This window comes from Oncorhynchus clarkii, chromosome 17 (assembly GCF_045791955.1).
Source record: "Oncorhynchus clarkii lewisi isolate Uvic-CL-2024 chromosome 17, UVic_Ocla_1.0, whole genome shotgun sequence".
NCBI classification, from domain to species: domain Eukaryota; kingdom Metazoa; phylum Chordata; class Actinopteri; order Salmoniformes; family Salmonidae; genus Oncorhynchus; species Oncorhynchus clarkii.
Genome location: NC_092163.1, coordinates 21,677,913 through 21,697,046, shown reverse-complemented (window position 1 = coordinate 21,697,046; position 19,134 = coordinate 21,677,913). Strand labels below are relative to the sequence as shown.

At 44.0% G+C, this 19,134-nt stretch overlaps 1 protein-coding gene across 2 annotated transcripts in view; it reads right to left on the bottom strand.

Annotated features, from left to right (window-relative positions):
- Window positions 1-18,925, bottom strand: part of LOC139370519 (homeobox protein Meis1-like) — a 37,696-nt gene extending 18,771 nt beyond the window's left edge. Inside the window, exons 1-8 of one of the 2 annotated variants that reach the window (XM_071110049.1) lie at window positions 18,260-18,925; window positions 16,675-16,895; window positions 15,666-15,807; window positions 15,399-15,449; window positions 14,946-14,996; window positions 14,218-14,364; window positions 11,861-11,972; window positions 7,404-7,555 (exon numbers count right to left, since the gene is read on the bottom strand). In XM_071110049.1, the coding sequence (XP_070966150.1) occupies window positions 7,404-7,555; window positions 11,861-11,972; window positions 14,218-14,364; window positions 14,946-14,996; window positions 15,399-15,449; window positions 15,666-15,807; window positions 16,675-16,895; window positions 18,260-18,271 (888 nt within the window). In that variant the 5' untranslated portion in view covers window positions 18,272-18,925. The remainder of the gene's footprint in view (window positions 1-7,403; window positions 7,556-11,860; window positions 11,973-14,217; window positions 14,365-14,945; window positions 14,997-15,398; window positions 15,450-15,665; window positions 15,808-16,674; window positions 16,896-18,259) is intronic. The other variant, XM_071110048.1, reaches the window with a different exon arrangement.
- Window positions 18,926-19,134: the final 209 nt, after the last annotated feature.

Genomic DNA, 19,134 nt, shown 5'->3' with positions numbered 1-19,134 from the left:
GAAATAAAGAACATATAAATATTAAGGAAATAGTAACTGAAAGAAAACAAAAAACATATTTTGTGTTGTTTGTGTTGTTGTGCCTAAAAGCAGCGCCGGCTAATTAGCGTGAACAAACGGAGGTGTGGCTCCAAAGACTCATTAGGGCAATATGAAATGGAGCATAATTAATGGTGTGTGTGTGTGTGTGTGTGTGTGTGTGTGAGCCAATTAAAGAATTTAGCCGAGTGGAGAAACAGCTACATTAATAATGCGTGCTACTGGTGCTTTGCACATGCACACACACACACACACACACACACACACACACACACACACACACACACACACACACACACACACACACACACACACACACACACACACACACACACACACACACACACACACACACACACACACATACACACACACACACACAACCAAAAGCTCCTGATACGCCCTAGAGTAGGTTGAGCTGGTTCTCTTAGCGGTGGGGGGATATAGATACAGGCGTGTGGAGTGTGTGTGTGTACTCGGGTGTAGAGATGGGAGTGTAAGTCACACGGGAAGAATCCCAATGCATTTAACAGTGCTCCCTGTTCTATTTACTTTCCCCTCCTACTCCCTAATCTGAAAGAACTGGATAGGCGAGCACTATGTCAGTAACTAAAACAAGCCTGTGGCTTTCAACCATCTCCAGACCTCTCAAGTCAGTGAGAATACGGGAGCTAGGATATAGGAAATGAGCTCAAAATGTGGATTGACCATAAGAGGAAAAGGTCCAAACATCTACTGTCCCAACGCTTCATAACATTGAATGTTATTGAACATTAGAAATCAGACCACCACTGTGACCGGTTCAAACCAACTGAGATGCCAAACACCCGCAGGCCAATTCCACATAGGCACAAAGGTAGAAATGACACGCTTTACACCTGGAGAAGATTTATCTGCCACATCCTTTTTCTGTGGCGACAGGGAGAGGGTCTTTGGTGTTACTGAGTTATTATCTTCGCCGCTGAATCAATTGGTAATGGTTGCCTCGCCCTCTTGTTTCCATGTGGTTTGATTGTAGGTAATTGGCCTAAACAGAGTCTAATTCGCCACAGAAAGTGATCATCTCGGTGTCGCCTCATCAAATTGTCCCTCACTGTCTGCCGGACATGTTCCATGTTCCTCCCAGTGGCATTTATTCCTGAATAACGTGGATAATTCTAGCAACTAACAGAAGGGAAAATAGCAGCAAAACATTTACGAGAAAATTTGAAAAACTCGCCTTGAACCAATCTCTACAAAGACATTCAGAAGGAAAAACAAGTTAAGATACCGTAACATCTTCCCAGAACATAAAAGTGAAAGCACAGTCACACGCGCACACACACATGCACACGTGAGCGCACACACACACACACACACACACACACACACACACACACACACACACACACACACACACACACACATAAGAAAGGCTGGTAACCTCAGGCCTAATTTCAGAGTTTCCACTCCGGGACCTAATCCCGACCCACCCGCTCATTATGAATTATAATCCTGTTAGCAAGGACTAGAAGCTCTAACCGCCCCAGAGTTAAGGCGGGCTATCTCCAACCCTGTAATCAGCACTGTGGCCTGGGTCCTGTTCAGTAGGGCACACTGTAGCAAAAGGATTTGCAACAAAAAACATAAAATATGTGTTCCTATTGGAGTTCAGTACCACCCCTTTTTGCTCTGTTTTAAAAGTTTTCTCCCTACTGGACATGACCCTTGGCTCTGACACGAGGAAGATAAAGTTGCCTCTCAACGCTGATCCAAAGTCAGTTTGTGATTTTTCACTGTAACGGTTACCGTTAGGATTTATAGCATTTAAAGCTGATCCTAGATTTGTGCCTATAGGGACATTATACTCTGAGCACTCTGACACAGATCTGCTACCAGCTAGCAGCCACGCCATGCTCAGGCAAGAACTGCGCTCTAGCATGCTGGGACAGATCGAAACCATGCCTTCCGGGTGAATGGCTAACTGACACCAAATCTCCAATGAGACGGAGGACACCAACAGCAACAAAGTAGTGCAGATCAACACAAATATCTGGGGGAAACAGAGCTGCGCTAAGGCTTAGCTCAAACAACTAACCTGAAAATGAATGGAACTTGGCTTAGCTTCGAAAGAATTTACCTGAAAATTAGCCTAACTTAGCTTAGAATTCCAAACAACTGACTCTACCTGAAACTGAAAGTACCTTGTCTTATCTTTCAAGCAACTGGCTTTTAAAAACAACTAACTCTACCTGAAAATGAAAACTTGGCCTCGTTTCCAAAACAACTAACTTTACCTGAAAATGAATGTAACTTGGCCTAGTTTCCAAAACAACTGACTACCTGAAAATTAATGTCACTTTATTTCAACTATTAGCATGGAATGCTGCAACTATCAACAGTCAACAGGCCTCTATGTCCCTCCCTCTCCCACTCCACTTCCAGCCAGCCTGACCACTCTGAGGGGAACACCCCGTCGCCATGCCTTTCAGCACCACATTAACAGCAACAGAGGGAAGCATAATCAACCAGGTCGATCCTAGCAGGCAGGTCTAAACACATCAAATGGAAAGGGGGCCTCTACTGTCAAACTAGCAAGAGAGTCCGTGTTGGAGGGGTGTTGGTTAGAGGAGGTAGTAAACACACACAAGCATATGTGCGAGAATACGCACAATGCCGTACGCACTCACACATACACACATGGACATACTGTACACATACGCACACGCACACACATCATACACTCTTCCACTCTCCTTCAACACAATACACTACAACTCATATAGTGGGCCCTGACTTGCCTAGTGTCGACCACTAAGTGGCTGCCGCTGGGCTGTGGGTTGTGAGGCAGCCTAGGTGGTGACAGGCCAGCTGAACCAGTCTCCCACCAGCCTCCCACCTAGCAGCCAGCCAGCCAGCCAGGCAGGCAGGCAACCAGGCAGGCCAATGAAGGCCTTAAACAGGGCCCAAAGCCCCAGGCTACATTCCTCTGCTGCTAGCCCCAGCGATGGAGCGCGCCATCAAACCCACCCCCCCCTCACCCCCCAAACAAGGGCCTCTAATGAGTGGGAGTACCTACTACTGACCAATCTCATTAGTAAACGGCAGTAACAGAATACGTGGCATTTCACGGCAATGGGGTAAGAGGGGCGGCAGGGGGGCTTGCCACTCTGTTCCACACCTGCTGGTTGGAGGGAAGGGTTGCTGTGAGCAAATGGGGGTTTGAGCTGCGAGCTCTTTGAGTTCACGACTGAACGATCAGACCGGGCCAATTCAGGAGAAGTTTTGGGAGGGTGATTATGTTGTTTACTGGACCAGTAAACCTGTTAGGAGGTTGTAATTACTCCTCATTTGGAGTGAGGAGCTGCTCAGAGGGCGGTCGGTCCGGCACACCCACAACCTGACACAGCTGAGTAGGACGGGGCGAGAGGCGAGAGGTGTAGAGGTGAGCGTTGAGAAGAGCGGCTAAATTGCGGAGGGTAAACGTACTGTATCTGAACCAAACTTAAGCACCTATTCCGGGAAATTACCCAATTTTTAAAACTTGATTTTTGTCATTTAGATCTGCAGAGTTCACCCACCTTTATTTAACACTGCATCCCCGGAGGGATCCCTGGCTTTAGATGGGATGTAATTGAACTACAGTAAGGCTAAATACTTCAAAAAGCATCCAATGTGTGTCCGGCTGCTATTGGGAAAAGCAATCAAGACAGAACATGAATTGCAGAGCAACACCACACTGCACCAACGGGTCAGGTTTAACTGCTGAACTCATCTCCAACGCACCGCCTATCAAACTAAAGCTTCCCCCATTCACTGTGTAGTGCCATCTGCCAATCTCCTCCAATCTCCTCTGTCCATCAGACCACTTCTCCTCACTTCATTATTTGTTCGGATCTAAACACATTTACCTTGTCAGAGAAAAAGGCCCCGGCCAGTGATGTATGTGACCACATGCTGGACTTCTGGGGAGGTCAATAAAAGCGACCCCCGCTGGGCGCTGAGTCCCAAGCCCCTGGAGGTCCCTGGGGGCCTGTCAAAAAGGTAATGGATGATGTTTTCACTGCAGGGTGAGGGACCCAGAGAAAGAGCGAAGACCATGCCCTGACACAATGGGGCGCCAGCATTGGATAAATTAACTCAGATGCCCCACAGGTCTCCTAAAAATACCATGTTTGGCTGCCCCTTCTTTCTGATCCTCCCTTCTTTGTGTGTGTCTCAAATGGTACCCTATTCCCTACATAGTGCACTACTTTTGGCCAAAGCCCTATGGGCTTGTAGTGCACTATGTAGGGAATGGGATTGCCACTGACTCCAATAATCGTCTTCTCATTACTTCCAAATATTTCCCTGGAACTCAAATAGCTCAAATGGGCATCGAGAACAGAGGAACTAAAAGAAAGGTTTAAAAACAGTGGCGAGAAGAACTTCAGATATTGCTACCCCAACAAAGGGGCGCATTCAGCTAAAAAGAGAAGGACATATTTTTAGTCTGAGAGGCCGAGACGCGATTATACACCATGTGTAATGTTCTTTATTCTTTAATTGGGTGGCGCCAACGATTCTGAGTGCTTGCTTGGATAGAATTAAGGAATAATCAGGAACCGTAAGCCCGGGGACTAAATTGAATTTACAAATATGAATATGGATGGATTGATTCGTCACACGTACATGAGTGGCGCTAGTCGGGGTGGTTTGGGGGTGGGGGGGAGGACAGTAAATACACAGTGTGTATAAGGAAGCCCAGGGACTTTTTGGGTGGGCAGGAGAGACCAGTCAGGCCATAGTAAATTTGTAATTTGTATCATTGCATGTCCCCGATCTAATGACATCAGGGCAAGACCGCATTATAAATGTGCCTTTGGGTAGACGGGGGGAGGGGGAACGGGGAGGGGGATGGGGTTGGCTGGCTACCGTTGGCATGGGACAGGGATTCCCTGCCAAGGGGTATAGGCTGCTGTGTGGCACACCACAGTTTGCTATGGGTGATTGGCACGTCAACATCCAAGGTGGCTCTGGCAACAAACAACCAATGACGAATGGGTTCAAATGACCTGTCAAACTTTGACCTTTGATGATCCAGGGACGAGAGGGGATGAGGTCATTTCAGGGGCTTCCTGTGAAACGCTAGCCAGACTCTTTTTTTCTGCTTAGGAGGACATTTTTTTTTATTTCAGAGGACAGGAAAGCAGGAGAAAATGTTTCTGCATGGGTTATGTGCACTCTAAGGTTCAGGAATTAGGCCATCTCCAACCTACTTGTCTAACTGAGCAGTTTGCCAGTTCAGAAGTTCTCTTCACCTCTGTGTGACCAAAGCATTCTGTAACTCACAGATTTGGGTGTTTTTTAAATTACAGGTAACTTGTCATTTATTCAAACCCAATTTCAATAAACAAAGTTACAGTATACTTAGCGACCCAGTACAACTTCTTTCCCACCTGTTTCTGCTCAGGTTTGTGTAGAATGTGCTTGCAGGGTTGGAGCACACGTTGTTATTGCAGCACATCTGTGAGCAAGAGGGTGGCAAATTAGCCTCTAATTGCATTAACAGGGATTATGCCTTCCAGTTGGTTTTTGCTTTTTACATGAAACACTTTGTAAAAAGAGAAGCGAAAACATGTGAAGAAAACAGCACGTGCTGCTGTGGTTTCTCTTTTACAAGCTGTGGCTCCCCTCTCACTCACAGGCTTAAATATTCTGTGCACAACTAAGAGAAGAAAAAAAGAACAAATGGAAAAAAACAAATTATTAATAAAAAATTAGGGAGGGAGGGTGTTTGCTAAGCCCTCCCTCACTCCTCACCCCGCCTCCTACCCCCTCACCATGGTTACGACCCGACAATTTAAGTAGAACCTCCCACAATGTAGTGGGCATGGCAACAATCTGAACGCCTGGGTTTCGTCCCATTACCCTATCACATAATGACCTTTTCTTTGGGGAGCTGGGGGGATGAAAAGAGGAAGAAAAGGCCTGTGGTTCCCTGCTGGAGGGGCAAGAGTGCTGCCCCCCCCTTTCTCACCAGGATTCCTGGTACACACATATGCACACACACATCCGCAGCCAGCTTGCTAGACCACATGCATGAAACTTTACCATGTCCTTGAGAATCGATACGGTGGAAATGGAAGATACTGTGCTCATTGTTCTAAATACGACTTAACTGGCAATGCACACAAACACACACACACACACACACACAAACACACACACACACACACACACAAACACACACACACACACAAACACACACAAACACACACACACACACAAACACACACACACACACACAAACACACACACACACACACACACACACACACACAAACACACAAACACACACACACACACACACAAACACACACACACACACACACACAAACACACACACACACACACAAACACACACACACACACACACACAAACACACACACACAAACACACACACACACACACACACACAAACACACACACACACACACACACAAACACACACACACACACACACAAACACACACACACAAACACACACACACCAACATTTTACTCTCCAGAGAACCTGGGAATGTCTATGGTCATCTCTCTCTCCCTCCCTCTCTTCCTCCCCCTCTCTACCTGGGTTATCTCTCCTCCCTCTCTCCCATCCCATCTGCTGCAGGCTGCAGCCACCCCCGGGTTCAGTGGTAGGTCCTGGCGGCCACCTTGACCCCCATCGAGACATCCCGATTTAGCCTCTCCTTGTATGGAGCCCAGACAGAAAAAGGGGGGGAAATGCCTGCATAGCAAAAATCCTCTCAATGTTTCTCTCTCAGTGCCTGCTGGCCAATTGACTAGCTTGCTAGCTTTGGCCAAAGCTGTAAATCAGATATGTCTGTGTCTGTCAGATATGTCTCCCTTTAACAGTCTGTATCCGTAAGACGATGGACACAGAAAATATGGCCTCTTTTTTTACTGCTACTTCCTTCTAGCTCTATTGGATGGTGTGAATGTGAACCAAAGTATTTTCTCACAACTCACTGCACTCGTAGCGACTGACAGGAGAGTTAGGGAGAAGTTATCTACATAATAATTATCCATGTAGCTTTGACATGACTAGTCAAAAAAAACACACACACGTACACACCCGCATGCATGGTTCAGTTTGACAACTTCGGGGGAGTCATTTCAAAAGTAATTTCAACAGCCAAATCCTCCTAAACCTGCTAGGCAGCAGGGGGGATGTCCCCTCCCTCATCGCTACATTTCAGACTTGTCACAACAACCCTAAACACCCATAAAGTGTAACTGAGGCTAAAGGGCATGACATGGAGCTCAAAATGGCCGCCGGTATTGAGGTCTCACTGCTTGGCTTCTACGAAGTGTAATGGTGATCCACCACTCTACTCACTGTCAAGTGCTGGAAGAGCCACGCCCTCATGATGTTGGTGGCCACTTTAGGGAAGATTCCTCGCTTCTTGTTGTGACGATCCCTCTTTTCCTTGTCAGGGTCATCATCGTCCCCAGTGCTGGGAGAGGCCACCCCGTTGTCCATGCAGTCACCTGTCCAAACAAAGGCAACAGTTAGTGTGGGTGGGTGGTTCTATGGGGAACTAAGGAGAAGGGTTTAGGACATTTCGGCTCCAACCTGGCAACCGACTATCTCCTCTTGGACAAACAGACAACGACTGCTCGTTTAACTTCAGAAATGTTTTTTTTTTACTCTATTTCCCTGGGTTGTGGGGGGAATAAGGACAGACCATTCTGCTACAACCTGGCAACCGACTATCTTCTCTTGGACAACAGTCAACAACTGCACATTTTGCTTCAGGAATTCTAACCTTTGCTTCTCTGGGTTGTGGAAGGAATAATTTTACATTTTACATGACTGGCCAGCGATCGTGCTTTCCTGGCCTTGTTTAGCTGAATGTGTTTAGTTGGTGCATTAAAACAGAAACGTTTTCAACCAAAAGGAGAGAAGTCTGCTACAGCATCTTGGCCAAAAGACAGCAACTGGTCATTTTTTTCTTCAGAAATTCTACCCTTTTACACAGTTTTATCACTGCTCTGATTATATTGATCAAACTGCAGGATGCTGTAATAGAGTTACTGCTACACAGTCTTTCAGAATGCGAGGAGATAGCTCTACAGCTGAAATACGGATGGATTTGGTGAAAAATCTATTTCTCTCCACATTTCAAACGATTGACTCATCATCCAAGAAACCTTCACATATTCATCAGAAGAGAGCGTCTGAACGAATAGGTTGAGTCTTCAATGTTCCATACAAAACACTCCATGTACCGTACACGTGATGCACCAAACCTCCCCGGAACATATATACTGTATATATATTTTTGAAACTATTTATGAATATGCATACATCTCAGAAAGCTTTTAAGCCAGGGGTTGAACTCTCTGACTGTACTGTGGATTTGATATGACCCACCCAGAGCACCATCTGCCCACCCCCAAAATCCATACAGTACATCTCCAAGATATCACAGACCTAGTGTGCGTCCCAAATGGCACCCCATTCCCTACATAGTGCACTACTTTTGACCAGGGTCCATAGTACTGCACTATGTCATTTGGGACGCAGACGTAGTCCAAAACCAGCCAATGATTTAATACCCAGTTTATTCCTCTCGCTATTTTTTTCCCCGCTAAAGTTCGTCTCTTATGTTTACTTAGCTCCCATCTGGCCTGGGAGAGCTACACTGCTGGCCATGGGTTCGTAATCCAAGATGTCTCATTGGAAGTGAATGCTCCTTCGATCTAGCCTGGTCTCAGATCAGTTTGTGCTGCCTTGCCAACTCATATGGTCATTGTCTGGGGCACAGCGGGGGCTTTGCTAAAGACGAACTGGATGAAATGGTGGATTGACGGTAGCCTGACCATAGATCTCTCTGTCCTGTCTTGACAACTCTATCATAGGAGTTGGCAAGACAGCACAACATATCTGGGACCAGGCTTCCTTTGATCCAACACTAAGTCCATTTCATCTTTACCAAAGCCCCCACTAACTGCTAACCTTTCCAATTACAATTACAAATCATGCCGTACGCAGTATTTTCGTCACTTTTAACAGCAACAGGCAAGGTTAGAGACAGTCAGTTAAAGCCGAGCAGAGCAGGCATACGGCAGCAACTACCGACCACATTAGTATAATACCAGTGGTGACTTCACTAGCTGGGAGGTTGACTTCACTTAGGCTTCTCCTGCCATTACCTCTGCCGCCAAAACAGAGGTGAGACTCTACTGGGACCGACAAGAGTCTGAGAAGGTGGAAATAATCATAAAAATTATGCTGAAGTCCATAAACAAGCTCTCGGCCTCATTAGGGGGACGACGGCGGGCTCCCTCAGGCTGATTTACACTCCGCAATGTGCCGTGTCACGGCAGCATTCTCTAGCCCTACACTACGGGGAGAAATACGTCGCCGCCGTGGTGACTTTGGACCCAACCTGCTAATGGTTTGTGACAGCTCCAAGTTTTACAGCGACAACCTGTGTACCGGGTGGAGACGGGGACAGGGACGGGGACGGGGGGGGGGGACATGCTTCTTCGGCAACTAGAGCTGCACACGTCAAATCCTCCTCTACATCCAGCTATGTGTGACTGTGAAGCGGGTTGTGTTAGAAGACGAAGGAAGGAGTAAAGCGCTGCAGTGACTCTGGGAGGTCTGGAGAAAGTGGTGGTTGCACGGGAAGTCGCTGCTACTCTCGGCTTTCCTGTCTGGCTTCCAGTGAAAGAGTGAGGCCATACAAAGGAATTTGTTTCCCCGAAGAAAATAAAAAAACTCTGAACACGAAGTTAGCTCAGCTGTGGTTATGCAGCATTGACCATGCCCACGCCAAACCAAAGGATTCATTGCTCATCCTCACTCTCTTTCCCTCTCTCTCTCCCTCTTCTTTCTTTTATTTCCTTTGCCCTCATTCCATTCTCACCCTTTTTTTCCTTCTACCGTTCAATATCGCCGCTTGCTCCTTTCTCTTCCAGCATCAAGATTCAGAGGCACAAAAATCCACTTGCACTTTTCACGCAAACATTATAAGTCAAGCTGTCAAAGCTTGGCGCTCGCAGCAGCTGCTGGCCTGCTCAATTGCTGAGCTTTTCAGAAGTGTTTGCACAAAATGTTATTGGCCATGGTCTGGTGCAAGGGGCCTGGGAGGAGAGAGGACCTTTTATTTTGCACCAGGCTTCCACCATTGGTCCTTTCTTCTAAGACACACTTCCCTATAGGAGCAAGGCAGCCATGTGACCATCGTCGGCCAATCCAAGGGTCTGTGAAGAATGGCCTCGATGCTCAGGTCAGGCGTGTGATAACTTCAAGCAACCATGGGCAACAAAACACGGACAATGCACAAAGAAAATATTTAGACAAATTGACTACTTGTCTTGGATGGACTTTCTCTATCGGCTACCAGCAAGTTCAAATGAACAGAAGCTAAATGTTTGACCAAACTGCAGACATCACCATAGCGATGAACTAAGTTGTTGAAACTGTTTGCCTTCTTTGGGACATTATTTACCAGCTTTCCCTTTGTTTTCTTTCTTTCTTCCTCCTCTTTTTCCCGGCACTGACACCTCCCCTCCCTACAGGTGAGAGATAGTTTTTCTTTCGGTTAAAGTGGGAGCTAACAAATCTCTCCTCAGGTATGTATCAGATTTTTCCTGAAAAGTCGGAAAACCATGACTATCCAATGGTAGCTTCTCTGGTCCTCTAGGCCTATCGACGTGATGCAAGGAACCAGTGTTAAGGTATCACTGGACTACATACCCCAATATGGATCAACCAAGAATCCACTCTCCAACAGAAGCTCAACCAATAAGTTTCTGTGGAATACTTCCATTGAAGGAGCCACAATTCCCCAACCATCCAAATTGGGAATAAAAAGGGCATTAGGAGTGTTTGTGTTCTGGGCCTTGTGTTCTGGCTGTGTGACTGTATTTGTGTTTGGGAGTTAAAACACACAGATATCCCCGAAGCAGTCCACCCGTGGCGGTGCTAAACTGAAAATGTATTCTGGAGATAACAAATCCCCTGAACGCTTGTTGCACTTGGCACACAAGCAGCACTTTGCAAATGGCCCTGGTAATAGGTGATACACATCTGACTGAAACTATTTGGATAGTGTGGGGGAAGTCCACAAACCCAGAGCCCTGCTCATAAAGACGGCCAATAGCAGAGGAGAGAGAGTCCCTTTTAGTCTTCTTCTCTACCTCAACCATTAGGAGCTGCCTAGCATTTAATATATATGTGTGTGTGTGTGTGTGTGTGTGTGTGTGTGTGTGTGTGTGTGTGTGTGCGTGCGTGCGTGTGCGTGCGTGTGTGTGTGTGTGTGTATGTGTGTGTGCATGTGTGTGCGTGCGTGTGTGTGTGTGTTGCTCTCTGTTAATACTCTTTCCCCATGTCCAAATAAAAGAGGCGCAGAGGCTGGTATATAAATCGTCGCTCAGTCGACTAGAACATAATGCGCCCTTTCTTCCAGATCCAGTCCCAGGCTGAGCGCCGCATTCACATTTTTCTGTCAACCCTCATCATTCACTCGTTCTTTCTCTCTGCTGTCTGTCTTTCTATTCCACATCACATCCAATCCAAACTCGACAGCGCGTGACACTCACTCATTGGCTTGACATCGGATCAGTCCCAACACTGTCTCACTAATCTGAAAGTACTTGATAGGTGAAAGCGATAATGGTGGACACCTTTCTAGTATTTCTACCTGTAAGTGAATCTGATCTGTCCCAGAACTCTAAAATAGCTTCCTCGTTCCTCCCACTGATATAATAGTATACTTTAAAAGACAAAAGCAATAATGATTGACACCTATCCAGTTATCTTACCTATCAGTGAGTCCTTACCTTCTTCGCTGTTGTTGTCCCCACTGTGTGACGTGTGTCCCCCACTGGAGGGCCCGGGCGTCCCCGCCGAGCGAACTGACGCCGTGTCATCGTGGTCTCTGCTCCACGAGATCTGATTGGATAACATGACACTGACAATCAGACAAGAAACTACAGTATGAATACGATTAACCACAGAGAATGTGTCAATGGTCTCTTCGTCATATAGAAACCAAGGGCTTTAAGTGAGGTCATCCATAGAGAATAATCCACAGGCGACTGATTAAAAGAGATGTGAATGGAGACCCAAGGTATGTTGGCACGAAAGCCTCATTCTTAGTTTCCTTACATATCATATCCATATCATACGCAGTACATATCATGTGGAGGGGGGAAACAGCCTGTAGACATTTCAAACACACAGCTAAACAGCCCTGTACACACTGGCTAGCTACTCCCCTCAGTTGGCGGTGCATCGTGGCTAACTCATTGCTAACTCCAGGTCAGAATGCAAACCCTATAATTCATAATTGTTTTTGACCAGAAAATGAATAATAATAAGTCCTCTTTGGGAAGGAAGAAAAATGAAAAATATATATCATGTATTACGCTGCATACCAAGAGAATGCTGTCAGGCTGTGGTAATCTAGAGCATATGCTCAGAACACAAATGGTTAAAGCAGCAATGGCCAACTCCAACAAGAGGAGTTCCCAACGAAACGAGCAAGGGGGATGGAAGAGGGGGAGTGAGTATAGGGCTGAAGAGATTTGTTCAATCCAAATGGAACCGCTCCCGAGAGACCGAGGGTGACAAGTACCGAGAGACACACACACACACGCACTCGAACATGTACACAAACACACACACATGCATATACACTCACACACCGCCACCACCTCCCATTATCCACCCATAACCAGTAGGTACTCCCTAAGCAGCCCACTTGAGAAGAGAAATTAAGTGTGGAATTAAGTGTGAAAATGGTACACTATTGGGCTAGAGGTGTGGGGACAAAGTGCCTGCAAGGTAGGGTGGGTGTCGGGCGGGCGGGTGCTGTACCATACATGGACTTATGGGTGGGAAAGTGAAAGCTGGTGGGACGGGTTATTGGGTTGACCTCCACATCCAGGGGCTACACTTTAGTATGCTGCTTCATAATATATGCCATTTAGCAGACCCCAGCGGGAATCGAGCCTACGACAGGCGTTGCTAGCGCTACGCTCTTACCAACTGAGCCACACAATTTGTTAAATCAAAAGCATAAATTACGAGTGCTTATAAGACTCAGGGGACCTGCGCTCATCATTGATCATGTAAATTGATCGATAATAATAAAAACACTCTGGCAGGTGACAGCGCAATCAAAGATGACCCTCAAAGTGCAAATCAGCAGATGTGATCAAAGTACTACTGGAGGGAAGTCTCACTACCTGATGGAGGTGAGAGGACTGAAGGGGATGCATATTCATTTGTGGATATAAAGTAGTGTGATTCATACTAGAATAGAGCATAGACTTGGATAGAGGGTTATCTTATAATACAGAGCTTGGAACCCTGTAGTAAAGTGAATGGGACACTCAGAACATCTCAACAACAGACTAATATAGGCTTGGGAGGGTGTTTGAAACTAAACACCGAGACATTTGAGTTGTGCGCATTTGACACTCCACTAAACTGCCTGGATTTGTGCTTGTTGCTCTGGTAAATAAAGGGTTAAATGGTTAACAAGTCGCTGTGTGGCTGACATGGCACCCGGAGGAAGGGACTCCATATTCCTAAAGCCTTGCTCAAGGGGTGGGTGCAACGTGACTTCAGAACTTGCTTGGTTGCATTCACACGAAAGAAATAGCAGATTTGACTCCACACCTCTCGTCCCATTTTTGAGCAATGACATCTTTTTCGAGCACATGCAGCACAATGAACATAATTAACACATAAAACACCATAAAATAGCATAATAACAATTCAAATGTTTACCATAGTCCCTCAAAGCATTTATTCAAGAAGTAATATAGTAAAAGCCAAGAAATTGTTCACCGGGATCCTTACTTCAAACAAGTTTTTTCCAAATGTCCGATTTTTTAAATTTATTACTCTTTGACATTAAATGGAGCAGAAACATTGTTCTCATTGTCATTTTGTCAAATGTTAGGCCTACATTTAATATTTGATTTATTTTAAAGTCACTTATCAATCTATATCACTAAGAGGAGGCCAACAATTTCCTAAATTATATTTTTTCCATAGGCCTCTATTTTGATAAAACGATCTAGACAGCATAAAATGCGTGCGAAGTGTTTTCTGTATAGGCCTACAATTCAAATGCACTTAATAGACGACAATTGTATTAATACCCGCGTAATAGGCAAGAGCTTACCTGATCAAGAGGCCCAGACGATCTTGTAAAATCTTCACTGTCAGATTTATTTCCACCGTCCCTGTCGTCTATGACCAAATCAATGGGCATTTTTCCTTTCAAGCAGCTGATGTATCGATGACAGAAATTATCGCATAGCTCGTGTACCTGCAAACACAGAGGACAAACAAACATGTATCAAAACTGAGTGAACACTATACCCTACGGGAAAGCCCTAAAAAAATGTATGTAGATGGTAATAATCAGTGTTATTATAAGGACTAGCCTATCCCTCGCCTTGTGACAGGCCTAAATTACTATTCAAGCAAATTGGCTTCAAAAATAGCATAACTATATTACATTACATACATTTGACTTTACTTGTAGAAAAACGAATGATTACTTTATTTTTCTTATATTTTTTATATAATTGAGCGATAACTGTAGGCTACTTTAGCAACTTTATCTCCTCCCTAATATAGGCTCAACATGAGCAATATGGCGACTTTTATATAAACGCCCTCGACTAATATTTTGCAAGCGCATCCATCAATGTCAACATTATCAACGCCATAACATAACAATGTTATTTGGGCAACCAAATATACTACCACCACTATTACACCTCTACTACGGAGTTATAGCCCAATGCTATGCATCATCGCAATCGACGGTGATAAAATATCCGATTTTTACAGCAGCAGACCTATCAGTCACACCGTGCATGAGATGGTTATGAGTAAATATACCTTCTCCAGCTCGAGCAGATGAAACCGTAATACTTGAATTGCTTGTATCATCTAGGAGGAAAAAGTGTGCATTAAAACATTTTTATTCACATTTTGGATCATTACATTATTAATATAATTATGGGTGCGTGTGCGTGCATGTGTGCGTGCATGCGTGTGTGTGGGGGTGTGTGTTTGCACGCGCACGGCCATTAAAAACGTGTAGGCAATGGATCAGGATCAACAGGATTAAAATAATTAGCATGAAAGCAAACAAACTTCATGACAAGAAAATCTTTTGACAGATTACGATTACACAAACGTGTATCTGTTATGACACCATTAATAACAAGGACTGTGATAAAGTCAAATTCACAATTAAGTGTCGTCTATTGTAGACAATGAGTGAATGTATTTATTATCCAACTGTTCGATACTGTTCTTGTGAATGGCCTAAAGCATGTGAGTTCTTACCAAATTATCAATTTCTGGATTTGATGAAAATATAGGCTTCTCTGATCGAATCTGAAACAAAAGTGTTACAAAATTCACTGTTCACTGAGCGTCATGCATAATTCATAACGATTTGTGTTCACATGCATGGGACAGCTTGCGGCTTACAAAGTTTTCACAATGCAGAATTGCAAAACATGTACCAATGCACAACGGTTATTTACCCTACAATATACGAATTTGAACGAATTTGAACTTCAACAAAACAAGTAAATAGATATGTCAAACCTGTTTTGAAAATACTGCTATATCCTCATTGAAAGACTCCGAGGAACACACGTCGCCTCCAGCGACCCCAGTTTCTCTCGGCGTGCAAGTTGCTAATTCACATTTTTCAAAAATCAGTGCTAGAAGTGGGAAAAGGGGATGCCTAAAAGGAAGAGAGGGGACATTAACGCTGTACGCCGCCTTGGAAAGTTTGCGAGTCGGTACAGGCCCAAACTAAAAAAGTAGGTTACATCGAGTTTCAATCACATTGCCTACTGTTTTCAGTTGAAAACGTGCAAACATTTAGAAATGTAACAGCACAATAATTACATAAAAGTAGGCCTAGTCTTACTGCATGAAATGAGTTGGTCATACAGGCATAACTGGTCGTATGGCATCCTCAGCTCTCGGGTGTCTTATTTAGAACACGATTCAACATTTTAGGACAACGAAATAACATATTCTCAGTGAGATTAACTCAGGCAAACAATTACATGATGAACTTTTCAATAGAGTTCAAGACAATTAAACTTGGCCTGAAAATATGCTTATATTATGGCACACAAATATAACCAACACTGCCTACACATTTGTTGAAGTAGGCAGGGTAGTTTGAGAATGTGTTTGATGTACAATTGTTTAAATCTGAGAGTTGGATTTACAAACATTTTGGGAGTTTGGTTATCCAACTCAACCCCTGGCTCCGGCTAAACAATAGAATACATCCATATCATGAATTTTGTGAATGCAAAATAACATCATATTTTGACTGAAAACCAAATGCAAACGAAGCGTATGGATCTTTTTCGAAAAATCAGGTGAGAATGTCATAATGAAACATTTCAAAACAGATATACAAAGTTTAAATAAGCCTATATAGCACCGTGCATAATGACCGAACACAGAAGAGGTTATAATTAGCGAGAATTTCCCAAAGCCTCCCTCTCTCTTAAACTTTCATCGCTCACATTTGTGGTGCTTGATATCCCCAATGGCTGTACACTTTACGTTGGCAGTAAAATAAACGTACCCGTAAATGGCATCTTTGTCTCTTTTTATGGCGTCGTTGACAGAGGAGCCCATACTGGGCGGTATGGCACTGGCGTGTGTTGAGTGCGGGTACTGGTGCGAGTGGAACTGGGGCCCGTGGTTCAGGTGAACCGCCTGCATGGAGCGCGCTGCATGAGGGTCCCCGTACATAGTCGAGGGCAGCCCTACTCCGTCCATTCCATAGTGGGGAAGGTCTTCATACTGTCAAAAGTGAAAGATAGAGAATATTCTAAAATAATAACCATTGACACCGGTGTGCTACCTCTCCTGATGTTGAATGAAGGCCTGTGTTGATAATAGCTAAAGTAAAAGTAATCATGTAATAATACTGACAATAAAAACGAAATATAAAGACTAATAACAAGAAAAGTATATTAACAACAATAGTAAAATAGCTTAAATTATGTTGTTGGCAGTCTATACTAATAATAGCAAATACGTCTCGGCCTACAAAATTAGTATAGAAAATAAGTGCTAATGTGTTAGGTATATGGTGCTAATAGTAGCCTATCGTATGTTTAGTGGTAGGAAGTATATTAGTGGCAATAAAAGCCTATGTTGATCACCTAATTGAGAATCAATGGAAAATGTTCATTGTTTGTGGATTACGTTGGATCATTAACATTTTAAAAAGTTCTGAAAAAGCAGTTGACTTTTATATGTCTAAAACTTTCAAACGTTTTGGGTCTGCTTAATTCTTTCAGGCGATTAGAACTGCAGGGTCTTGCTTAGACAAAACAATATCACAAATGTATACACTTTTCTGTCTGTATTCTTGCTGATATTTCAAAGAAATCAAGTATTGTTTTGTTTATCTTGACAAAACTAATAGTTTAAAGAAACAAAAAAAATAACAGATACATTTTAGATAGGCCACGTAGACATGCATGAACAATTAGCCTATCTAAACTATTTCGAGTATATTTTGAGAACGTAATCACATATGTTTTATTCTAAATGTTGAATTTATTTATTTGGATGTCATATATCAGATAAGAATGTATAAATATTATGAAATGTTGAAAAGGACAGATACCAACAAACTAAACCCAAAGCGAACATTCTCTACATAATTATCATATCTGTACAGACTGAAATTTAATACACACAAAATATTTGTGAAATGTCGTCCATGTTCTTGTTACCAAACTTACATCATGTTTTTTGTAAATCGTTTAAGTTGATGTGTAACAACTTGGTTATAGCCTACATTAAACACTGGACCCCCAAAGACCGATGTGGCGTTTATGAAAGGCAGAATATCAAAACACATGTCATAATAGTGGGGTAAAATTAATTATGTGATGAAGTTTGCAGTCTGCAGTCTGTAGTTCTTTAGACAATATGAAAATGCAATTGTTTATTCTACTCACACACGCTCAAATGCTGAATAGTAGGCTAGCATGTAGCATAAGTATATTTGACAACTTATAGCTCTACCAAACACCCTCTTATTGCATAGCTGCCTGCTTGTTGTGCCATACAAATTAAAAATTGCGCACAGTAATCAGCCACGTCTCAATTGTAGCTTTATTGCATTTGCTAAAAGTTATGTCAATACGCACCCGTTGCGCCATCGGCCTGTCACTCTAGCCGATTCCAATCGGACTCTAAACGTCTTCTACGAGGCCAGGGCTGAGGAAAAACAAAGACCTAACTCCAAATGCAAGATTAGGAATACTGTGGTCGTCTCTCCAGAGAGGATGGTTGCCAGACCGTCAGCATAAGTCCAGCTAAAGACAAAAACACCACAATCCAATATAGCGCTCCTTCGCTTTCTCCTGGAGACCGTTCATAAACAAGCAACACTGGCTACGACTTCACGCTTGAGACTGGTGTAAAATGCCCCTTACAGAAAAAAACATTGAGACTCTAGTCTCGCTCAACAAGCAAGCTGTCAATCAACATCGAGGTTGTCAAGTTGCTTAATTAATGATGACTCGTCGCGCTCTTCCTTCACTTTGAATGCTTCAGATATTCATGTAGAGATGTTCAAAAACAGTCCCCATCGTCTCCTCGATCACTTGCAACTCCAGTGAAGGTTTTCTTTGATGCAATACCATCCAAGTGGAGATCTGAAGGAGGAGGGGTGATATTTTCTGACTTAGTTTTTCTTAAAGGGGCAGTCCACTGTCCGTCCGTATGTTGGTAGATCCCGATGGGCAATGTGAATGCCGTGCTTGGTTCTCCAAATGCGCGCGCGTGTGTGTGTGTTGTTGTAGGGCGCATAACGCAGAGAGGGTAGCTTTGATCAATTTGTGCAAACCCGGAAGTAGTGGTGGCCATAACTGGTCACGTATTGGAATGGGCCACATCAAGTGGAGAACCAGGTGGGGGCGTTTGAGAACTGTAAAAATAGCAGATATTCAATCGCATATAAGGGTTGTATTATCTGGTGCTCAGCTGGACGTTTTGTTGTGGAAATTACTAGCATGCCTTA